This window comes from Pelophylax lessonae (assembly GCF_965119305.1).
Source record: "Pelophylax lessonae genome assembly, chromosome: 5".
Lineage (NCBI taxonomy): Eukaryota > Metazoa > Chordata > Amphibia > Anura > Ranidae > Pelophylax > Pelophylax lessonae.
The window spans coordinates 57,296,852-57,308,538 of NC_138772.1; the positions used below are offsets into that span (position 1 = coordinate 57,296,852).

The following is an 11,687-nucleotide window of genomic DNA, read 5'->3' on the forward strand; positions in this document are numbered from 1 at the left end:
AAAGCCTCCCCTAAGAGTTGTGCAAAGATCGCGGTGACTGTGGCCGGGAGGTCGTCAGCACCCGTGGCCTCGGGCAGTCCCTTAATCCTGACATTGTTCCGCCGACTACGGTCTTCCAAATCCTCCATGTGGATCTGCATGGCCATGGTCACCTCCTCCTGGGACCGCAGAGCAGCCTCCACCGAAGCCAAGCGTCCATCCATAGCCTGCATGGTGGTCTCCCCCGCCGACACCCGATCCGCCACCACCTGTACCTCAGCCCGGACCGCGGCCACCTCCTGTCGGTGTTTCGCCTCCAGGCGGCCCACGATCGCCTCGATATCGGCCTTGGTGGGGAGGGCGCGCAACAGGGCGCGGAGCTCTGAGTCCACTTCCACCCGGGCAGCCGGTTGTGAAGGGCTGGGTCCCAGGACTCCAAAGGCAGCCGGAGTGTCCGACAGGGCTTCCGATGCAGCGGGGGAAGCCGGCGACGCTGGAGGAGGACTCGCATCCTGCAGAAGGGGAGAGCGTGCAGCCGCCATATTGGAGGCGGCGGCGGGAGCCGGCGTGGGCGAGAAGAAGTGCTGGATATCTCCACGAACCGGATTCCGGCGGGGGGTATTCGGTAGTCCAGCTGCTCCCCTTGTCCTCCTGCGCCTCGCTGATCTCATCCCGGGCGTCAGCAGTGATCGTCGGCTGGGCTAGGGTCGGGCAGGCACGGAGCTTGGGGAGAACACAACCTCAGCCGTCCATGTCCAGACCACGCCCCCTGACGTCAAAAAATTACAGTTTTATATCTTTAGATTTAGCCCGGGTTCACACTACTGCGTGTGCGGGGTTCGCATGTCATGTCGGAGCGCACTACTCCGACATGACATGCGATCAGCTGTGCGGTGCGAGTTTAGCCATACAGTTTGTATGGCTAAATTCGTATCGCACCCGCAGCAAACACGCACAGGAGGCATTTTTGCTGCCGCATCAGGATCGGATCGCACAGCGGTTCACACTTGTGCGATCCGATCCTGTGCGAACTGCACGATCGCACTGCGATATGCGATCAAACTGGGGGTGTCGTTAAGATTACATTGACACCCCCAGCGGATCGCATATGGCAGTGTGAACTGCCGGGGGTGCGTGTGCGATGCGGGAACAAGCTGCGAATTCGCAGCCTTCCCGCATCGCATCAGTGTGAACCGAGCCTCAAAGCCTGAAATGTGGCAAAAGGTCGCAAAGTTCAAGGGGGCCGAATACTTTCGCAAGGCACTGTATATGGAGAATATTCCTTCCCATTCAAACAACCTAACAGTCCTATTTTTGGTATATAAGGGAGAGTAATATTCCATGTATTATTAATAGTTAATATTATTGTTTTCCAGTATCGGGTAAGTTTGGGGCATTTCCGTAACATATGAATAAGCGTACCATTATGAATCTTACATCGAGGGCATAACGGAGAATCCCTCCTTTGCCATGTATATAAACGAGTAGGGGTGTGATATGTACGATGCACATTTACATTATTATTGGCTGCCAAGTGGCCTAAGAAGATGCCAGAAAAGGTGCTGGCAATAGGGGGGTGATAGAGAGTGTTGACCGGTCACCACTGAAGGTTCCGCAGACTAGGAGGTAAGTATATTGAGCATACTTACACATTATAGTAAGATGCCCCCTACACTGCTAGCAAGTTAGATCTGCTTTCACTAAAAAAATTAGACAAAGACAAATAATTTCAGAACTTTTTCCACCTTTAATGTGACCCATAAACTGTACAACAAACTGAAATCTTTTAGGTGGAGGGAAGTAAAAATAGAACAATGTGGTTGCATAAGTGTGCACACCCTTAAACTAATACTTTGTTAAAGCTTTTGATTTTATTACAGCACTCAGTCTTTTTGGGTAGGAGTCTATTAGCATGGCACATCCTGACTTGGCAATATTTGCCCACTCTTCTTTGCAAAAACACTCCAAATCTGTCAGATTGCGAGGGCATCTCATGTACACAGCCCTCTTCAGATCACCCCACAGATTTTCAATTGGATTCAGGTCTGGGCTCTGACTGGGCCTTTCCAAAACTTTACTCTTCTGGTGAAGCCATTTCTTTGTTGGTGTTCAGTTTTCTAGCAGAAGGTTATGTGCCAATATTGACTGGTATTTGGAACGGTTCATAATTCCCCTCTACCTTGACTAAGGTCCCTGTTCCAGCTGAAGAAAAACAGCCCCAAAGCATGATGCTGCCACCACCATGCTTCACTGTGGGTATGGGGTTCTTTTGGTGATGTGCAGTGTTGTTTTTGTACCAAACACATCTTTTGGAATTATGGCCAAAAATGTCAACCTTGGTTTCATCAGACCATAACACATTTTCCCACATGCTTTTGGGAGACTTCAGTTGTGTTTTTACAAAATTTAGCCGGGACTTGACTGTTTTTCTTCATAAGAAAAGTCTTCCGTCTTGCCACTCTCCCTCATAGCCCAGACTTATGAAGAATACGGGAGATTTATGTCATGTACTACACAGCCAGTACTTGCTAGATATTCCTGCAGCTCCTTTAATGTTGTTGTAGTCCTCCTGGCAGCCTTCCTGACCAGTTTTCTTCTCATCTTTTCATCAATTGTTGAGGGACGCCCAGTTCTTGGTGATGTCACTGTTGCGCCATATTTTCTCCACTTGATGATGACTGACTTCACTGTATTCCATGGTATAGCTAATGCCTTGGAAATTATTTTCTACCTTTTTCCTGTCTGATACCTTTTAACAATGGGATCCCTCTGATACTATGGAAGCTCTCTGAGGACCATGGCTTTTGCTGTAGGAAGCAACTAAGAAAATGTCAGAAAAGGTCTACTAGAACAGCTGAACTTTATTTGGGATTAATCAGATGCACTTTTAAAGACGGCAGGTGTGTACTGACACCTATTTAAAATGAGTTTGAATGTGATTGCTTAATTCTGAACACAGCTACATCCCCAGTTATAAGAGGGTGTGCACACTTATGCAACCACGTTATTTTAGTTTTTTAGTTTCCCCCCCCCCCTCCCCCCTAAAAGATTTCAGGTTGTTTTTGAACTGAGTTGCACAATTTATAGGTCACATTTAAGGCGGAAAAAGCTCTGAAATTATTTATCTTATCTTTGTCTCATTTTTTTACATCACAGAAACCTGACATTTGTGTGCAGGTGCATTTATGGGGAGACTTGATTACACACAGGTGGATTCTATTTATCATCATTAGTCATTTAGGTCAACATTGGATCATTCAGAGATCCTCACTGAACTTCTGGAGAGAGTTTGCTGCACTGAAAGTAAAGGGGCTGAATAATTTTGCACGCCCAATTTTTCAGTTTTTTATTTGTTAATAAAGTTTGAAATATCCAATAAATTTCGTTCCACTTCATGATTGTGTCCCCCTTGTTGATTCTTCACAAAAAATTACAGTTTTATATCTTTATGTTTGAAGCCTGAAATGTGGCAAAAGGTCGCAAAGTTCAAGGGGGCCGAATACTTTCGCAAGGCACTATATATATATATATATATATATATATATATATACACACATACACACACATATATATACACACTCTATATTGTCAAAAGTATTGGGGCGCCAACACTCATTTGTGAGGTCAGGCACTGATGTTTGGGAGAAGGCGTCGCTCGCAGTCTCCACTCAAACTTGCTCATCCATGTCTTTATGGACCTTGCTTTGTGCACTGGTCTAAATCATTTGGTGGAGGGGGGATTATGTTGTGGGGTTTGGCTTGGCCCCTTAGTTCCAGTGAAGGGAACTCTTAAGGCATCAGCATACCAAGACATTTTGGACAATTTCATGCTCCCAACTTTGTGGGAACAGTTTGGGGATGGCCCCTTCCTGTTCCAACATGACTGCCACACCACTGCACAAAGCAAGGGCCATAAAGACAAGGATGAGCGAGTTTGAGGTGGAGGAACCTGACTGGCCTTAACAGAGTCCTGACCTCAACCCAAAAAAAACCCCCTTTGGGATGAATTTGAGCGCTTCTGTAGGAATGGGCAAACAAAGGCAGGTGTCCCAATACTTTTGACAATATAGTGTGTGTGTATATATATATATATATATATATATACAGTATGTGTGTGTGTATATATATATATATACATACACACACATACTGTAGATATATATATTTATTTTTTCCTACAAGGTAACAAGGAACTGTGACAGCCATTTGTAGCCAATGCCCTCCCTATGACCATCCCTAGTAATATTTGTATGATGTTTTTGGCTGTCACCTTTGGCGGGGCATGCTTTTTGTTTGATCATCCAACTATTCCTTTTTTGGACTAGGTTTAAAAAAAAAAAAAATTATAGGGAGGACACTGTACCTTTATGGGAGCAATACATTTTGCAAATTACCACTACAAGATTGTGGAACTCTCTACCACAAGAGGTGGTTTCTGCGGGAAGTATGGTGGCTTTCAAAAGACTCTTAGACGTACATCTCAAGGATCAGAACATTCAGGGCTATGTGAGATGATTACAGCCACACACACCTATACAGGTTGAACTGGATGGACTATTGTCTTTATTCAACCTCAACTACTATGTTAACTATGTAACCATGTAACCATGATTGCACATTAGTTCACCTTTAATGGCCCTTTGCAAAAACAATAAAAAATCCCATGCATTTCAGTATCTCCAGCACATTACATACCAATCCTCCATTGTTCAAATAGTTTTTCCTGTCCCTGTCCCCCCTCTTTATATGTGGGCTCTGCACAGCCTGCCCGAAAAAAAAGCTCTTTAGTAGCTGACCCCCTTTGTCCTAACATTGTCGGATTATAGCAGTGCAGCTGCAGGACCACTTTGGCTCTCTCTATAGCAGCAGCAGCTAAGCGAACGCTGCACATGTTTAGAGTTTAATTGAGTTAGAGTGGCTCCTGGGGGAGCACTGCTAATGTCCATTTTGCCCTGCTGATAAGGTAGGTCTTGGGGGGGGGGGTCAGCTACTATGAATACAGGCTACATTGGGTCTACACATATACAGTGGGACAGAAGCGACTATTTTTTTGCAAAATGACCATTAAATGTGAACCTTTTGAAGTGATTTTAGAAGCCTCTGAAACATTTTGGGGAACATTCTGAACCAGTTCTCATATTTTTGTGCATATTTAAGTGAAAAAAAAGTAGCATAAATCCTGTAGGAATTCTGTATATCCCTTCTATTTATGACTTTCTGCAAGTCACATAAAACTGTCATTTTGAAGATGACAGCAGAGAAGTCATTCCATATTCAGGGGCCATATATTCTTATCATGTAGGATTTTACAGTGCCAACATTCTGCGTGGAGCTTTACAAAATAAAGGGAGATGGTAAAGTTTGTTACAATCAAATATAAGGCCAGAGGGTAAGAAGGGACCTGCTTGTGAGAATCTACAATATTCTGCCTTCAAATAAAATGGACAATTTTTGCTGGAAGAGACTTGATGGGTTTTCTACTGAATGCATAGATGCAGCTCCACATAAATGTGGATATAGCTGTTGGCTAGAGTTGTCCTTAAAGAAAAAAAAAAAAGAAAAAATAATAATAAGATCCTTGCGGAAAAGCACATTATTTGAGGCTAGGTTTCTCATAAACATCTTTTTTTCTCATTTTGAGATAGCCGTTGAGTTCAAGAGAAAAACCCAATAATAACAAAAGATAGAGATTATCTAAAGAAAAGCCAAAATCAATAGAACCCTCTGGCCTCCTCCACAAAATACAAAAGAATATAATTAAAGTGAAACATCTTTATACCAAAGTCGGCCAGCTTCAGCTCCCCTGTATCGCTGATCAGCAGGTTCTGTGGTTTCAGGTCTCTGTGCAAAATGTGGCCTTGGTGAATGTAGGAGAGTCCTCGCAGCAGCTGAAATAAAAACAACTGAAAGGGAAATAGAAGGGAAGCATCATTAATGTGAACATCTCAGGGGTGGCACAAGCATAAAATATAAGAATTGCAATACAAAGATATTTTCCAAGGGTTCTGGGGGTTTAGGTTTTTTTTTCTTTTCTAATCACCATATTTCGGCAGATTTTTTTGAAACTGGGGTCATATGACCTACACCTCCTAGGCAATGATCATGTGAGGCAGGACTGCCAAAGCAGCTGTGTGACCAACTAAACAAGTCAACTAGTAGGTCTTCCTGGAGATTGAAGCTTGAGAAGAGATCTCATGACCCTTGGCACTGCAGAAGTCACGAGACTCCGTATCTAAGGAAGTCTAAGGTCTGCTGGTTAGAGGAATGGGTACAGTTTATAGAGTTTTAGGAGATACAAAATCAAGATACGTATTACAGAACAACCCATTACTAATCTTGCAAACCTCCCCCTAACATTACAAATCTGTATCACAACCGTAGGCTATTAACAGCTACATTGTATCCAGTATCGAATCCTAAGTTGGATACACACTATACAACTTTTGTTGGTAGATTTCCTTTAGATTAAAGCCTCGTACACACGCACCGATTGTTGGCCGACCGATAGGCCGTCTTTTGTCCAGTGTTGTTGTGTTGGTTGAAATGTGCTCTAGACTGCACATGAATTTTGTCGGCCAACAACAACCAACTGCAGAAGTGATGTCATGTTCTGGTTTACTTTCCGTGTTTTTTTTCTTCTCTGAGCATGCCCAGTCTTGCTCATCTGACTTTTGTCGGCCGAAATCTGTACTGACTGGCGAACAATCGGCCGTTCTGTTGACGGCCAACAAAAATTTTATAGTCTGCACACCAGATTTTGTTCGGCGGAAAAGTCGCAGTCGGTTGTCGGAAGCATCATACTAACAAGCCGACAATCGGCCAATCGGACGTTGGCTGAAAATTTACGGCCAACAATCGGTGCGTGTGTATGAGGCTTTACCATCAACTCTGTAGGGCAAGGGCTGGCCTGATTGCATACAAATTGAAAGTGTTTAGGTTTGACCTCATATTATATGGTTTTGGTAAATCTAAAGGAAAAAAATCTAAGGACAATTGTATAGTGTGTATGGCCCATTAGTGATCTAATAGGGACTGCAGAAAGATTTAGACGTAAATAGAGTGGTATCTCTAACTTAAGGCTCCAAACACTACTGTTTTTTAAGCTATTACCATTTTTGTTTGTTCCTAGAAGCTAGTGTTATCCTATGTGTCCATACACACTACATTAGGCTATTATTTATTTTTTTTGAGCCTCAGTGTTTAGTAACAGAAAAAAACGCTAAAAAAATGCTAATGCTTCTAAAAGCTACTAAAACGTTACTAGCAATTTTGTTCCAGCATTTTTTGAGCTTATAAAAAAAAAAATTTAGTGTGCATGGAGCCTAATGGCGCTTTTCCACTGCATGGAACCGTACCGGTTCGGCACGCTTTTGTGCTTTTCCACTGCTGGTACCGCATGGTATAGAGTCCGAACGGTTCGGTACGGTACGGTATAGGTTTGCTTTTCCACTGCATGGAACCGAACGGTACGGTACGGCTCTGAAAAAAACAGTACCTACTCGATTGTGGTTCCAACAGGTACCAAACTGGTACCATATCCCACAATCCTTTGCATTCAGTCACTACTAGCCACTGATTGGTCAGAGAATCCCACCCACCCCGTTGTTATCCTACCCACTTAACTTTAGTACTACTTTAGTGGAAAAGCAAACCTATACCGTACCGTACCGAACCGTTCCAACACTATACCATGCGGTACCAGCAGTGGAAAAGCAAACCGGGCCAAGCAGGGCCAAGTAGAGCCGAGCCGGTACTAGCCGGTACTTGCAGTGGAAAAGTGCCATAAGAGTGCTGGAGAACCCGTCACTACATTTGAAGTCAAGAAATCAGACTTTGGGTCAATGTATCAGATTAGATAATCTAATATTGCATATGTAAAAAAAAAAGGATGAAGAAGTGTAAGGGAAGACACAGAGGGGCTGTGCATAGTAGCCAATCAGCTTCTACCTACAGCTTGTTCAATTAGGCTTTGCCAAAAAAAAAAAAAAAACCTGGAAGCTGACTTGTTTTTATGCAGAGCTGCAGCAGACTTTGCACTCTCCGTTTTAGTAAATCATCCACAGAATATCCTGAGGGTGCACCAGGGTGGAAATCTCCAGAGACCCACAAGCTTCACCTCCCACCAGCACACAGCCCAGAAGTAGTATAGACCTAAAGATAAAGAAGAGCAGTGAACAGTCCCACCAGTCCACACCTTTTATTGCCTGGTGGCCTTATCTACGGTGCCCCAATGTTCCAATACATCTTTACCTTGATTTGGTTATAAAGATCTAAAGATTTTGGGCCCTGTTGACACTGGCATGCTGGCCCTTTCTTTTTACTTAGCTAAGCCTCTCCTCTTGGTCTGGTGTGGCCCCCTACAGGCCGGGTGGGGGCACCTGGTGGGAGCACAATCATCACCTCAGCCATTAATGGTCACTATGTTGTCATGTTAATTCTGTAAGATGCAGTATGATTCTTTTATTCTTCTGACATGTAAAAAGCCTAAGTGAATGTCCTGAAGAAGAGGAAGAGCCACGAAACGCATAGACAGAAGCTTATATGTCTAGATTGTATTAAAGCGGAGTTCGAAAAAAAAACGATTTTTGGCCATCTGCGTGCTGAGGGTCACCTGAAAAAGAAATGGATGCTCCCAATTTTTTTTTTGGTCACTTACCTTGATATTGAAGAAAATACACTCAGACCTTCCTTCCACTTCCTCCCTCTGCGGCCGCGGCCCGCGCCGTCTCTTCCGGGTTGCGACGACTCCAGGTAGCTGAACGTCATTGCTCCCAAGAGTCAATGCACCGGCCCCGCTCGTCACTTCCGGTGCAGGCGCGGCATTCCCTGCTAAACAGCTTATGGGCAGGCCCAGAAGCTGTGCAGGGATGCCTCGCCTACACCAGAAGTGACGAGCGGGGCCGGTGCAGTGCATTGTTGGACTCCAACGTCACCGAAGAGGCCGCAGAAGAGGACGCGCTGGCTTCAGCTGCCCACACCCGAGATGGCAGCGCTGGAGAAGAACTTTTCAAGGTAAGTATTTCTTCTTACAGGTAAGTGCGACCCGGGACAGTTCAAGGCTATCCATTGTGGAATGTATTATCCCTGACTGTCCCGGGGGTATTTTTATCTAAAATCCTCCCTTCTAGATTGTAAGCTCTAATGAGCAGGGCCCTCTAGTTCCTCCTGTATTGAATTGTATTGTAACTGTATTGTCTTCCCCCACATTGTAAAGCGTTGCGCAAACTGTTGGCGCTATATAAATCCTCTATAATAATAATAAATTTGACCCCCGAGGCCGGAACTCCGCTTTAATAAATCCCACGTTTATAGGATTATATTTTTACTATTGGATTTTAAATTGTTAATTTAATAAAAACTGTGTTTTTATGGGATGTTTTCTCAGGCGTGAACTGTATCTTTTGCATTCAAATCTGGCTTTCCCAGCAGTTCTCTTACACTGCGCAGGATGACACATTGCACTACTGAAAGCCACACATGTGGACAGCGCTATAGAAGACATAACACTAAAAACAAAAAAATTAAAGTTTACCAAAACTAAAATCGTTATGCGTATATGTATATTTCAGTTTACTAGTTCTCAGATGTGAGGCTGAATTTGTTTTTTTCAGGCTTTTTCCCGTTTTACCTGGTAATCGTGTAACTAACACACTCCCTAACCCTAGGGCAGTGATGGCGAGCCTCAGCACCCCAGATGTTTTGGAACTACCTTTCCCATGATGTTCAACTACACTGCAGAGTGCATGAGCATCATGGGAAAGGTAGTTCCAAAACATCTGGGGTGCCAAATTTCGCCATCACTGCCCTAGGGTGACAACGTTCACTCACTCCACTGTATTCATGGAGGGAGCCATAGTTGTCATCCAGGTGTGACTTCAAACACGTCTCTTCATTTATTCCTCTCTTCATCTATAGTGCCTTGCAAAAGTATTCAGCCCCCTTGAGATGGTTAAAATTGATGGGAAGATGGATGGAGCCAAATACAGGACCATTCTGGAAGAAAACCTGATGGAGTCTGCAAAAGACCTGAGACTGGGACATAGATTTGTCTTTCAACAAGACAATGATCCAAAACATAAAGCAAAATCTACAATGGAATTGTTCACAAATAAACATATCCAGGTGTTAGAATGGCCAAGTCAAAGTCCAGACCTGAATCCAATTGAGAATCTGTGGAAAGAACTGCTGTTCACAAACGCTCTCCATCCAACCTCACTGGGCTCGGGCTGTTTTGCAAGGAGGAATGGGCAAAAATTTCAGTCTCTCGATGTGCAAAACTGATAGAGACATACCCCAAGCAACTTACAGCTGTAATCGCAGCAAAAGGTGGCGCTACAAAGTATTAACTTAAGGGGGCTGAATAATTTTGCACGCCCAATTTTTCAGTTTTTTATTTGTTAACAAAGTTTGAAATATCCAATACATTTGGTTCCACTTCATGATTGTGTCCCACTTGTTGTTCATTCTTCAAAAAAATTACAGTTATATATTTTTTTGTTTGAAGCCTCAAATGTGGCAAAAGGTCGCAAAGTTCAAGGGGGCCGAATACTTTCGCAAGGCACTGTACATTACATAAGAGATGGATGATTGTTTGTGCTTTCAGGGAAGATCAACATTTATTTTCTGTACACGCTGAAAATGTTCTTAGCATGAAAAATGAAAACTAATACAACCAATTCATCCAGGAACTAGTAAGCTGTAAAATATTATATTTCTGCTCTTGGATTTGGATATCATTTAATAGGCCAATAGCGTATGAACTGGATGGTAGCTCAATAACTAAAGCATCGAGCAGCAAATATGACAATTTACTTCTTTGCAATGAAATAGGAAAACCACACAATCCCTGAAGCAGTTGGGTTAGGATAATGAATCTCACTCTTTTTTATAATATTGTGCTTCTTTTCTCCTCTGCAGCTGCAACACAGAACATTCTGATGAAGTCTATACGGCCGGCACGCTATCAGATGTGAGGAGCTAAAAACATTAACAGGAAATATTCAGTTGTTCATTCAGTTCCCTTTGAATTGTAGTAAGTGTTTGGTTCACAAGCCCTTAAATTGCTGGAAGAGGAAAACACTTTAACAAATATGCCCACGCCTGCCCACACAAAACGAATGGATAGGGAGTGCAAAAAAAAAAGTCCCTAACTTCCAGTAATTCACAGTGCAGACTACAGGGACAAAGGGTCCTTTATTTAGAACATTATGAGCCTTGTTAATTATTCTAACACATGAAGTAAGAAAGGACTGTGACAACTAGCAACCAATAAGAAACCTGGTTTTGTTACTGTAAGTATTCTGTAGAAAGATGAAATAGGTTTGGCTGCTATTGATTACAGTGCATTGCACCAAAACACAAATATTCTATACAGGGCTTTTTTTCAACAGGAACGGGGGGGGAACGCAGTTCCGGCACCTTCAGTACTGAATGGTACTGTATTTAATGGCAAGGGGTGCTGGAGGTCTTTTGATACTGGCTGCTGAGGGATCTATTGTTGCTGGAGGGGATCTATTTTTTCATGGTTGTTTATTGTTTCTGGAGAGGTCAATTGTTGCTGGTTTGCTGGAAGGGGGCATATGATGCTTCGGGAGTCAATTGTTGCTGGATAGAACCTGCTGTTTAGGAAGGGGTCTATTGATGTAGGCTGCTAGGAGATCTGAGGTTGCTGGGGAGGGTCTATTGCTGGTGGTTGTAGGGGATCCATT

The 11,687-nt window shown here is 43.4% G+C and overlaps 1 protein-coding gene across 2 annotated transcripts in view; it reads right to left on the reverse strand.

The window, feature by feature from the left end:
- The window catches only part of CDK14 (cyclin dependent kinase 14), a 786,329-nt gene that overhangs the window by 391,919 nt on the left and 382,723 nt on the right, over positions 1-11,687 (reverse strand). For both annotated transcript variants that reach the window (XM_082258252.1, XM_082258251.1), the window contains exon 8: positions 5,759-5,882. In XM_082258252.1, the coding sequence (XP_082114378.1) occupies positions 5,759-5,882 (124 nt within the window). The remainder of the gene's footprint in view (positions 1-5,758; positions 5,883-11,687) is intronic.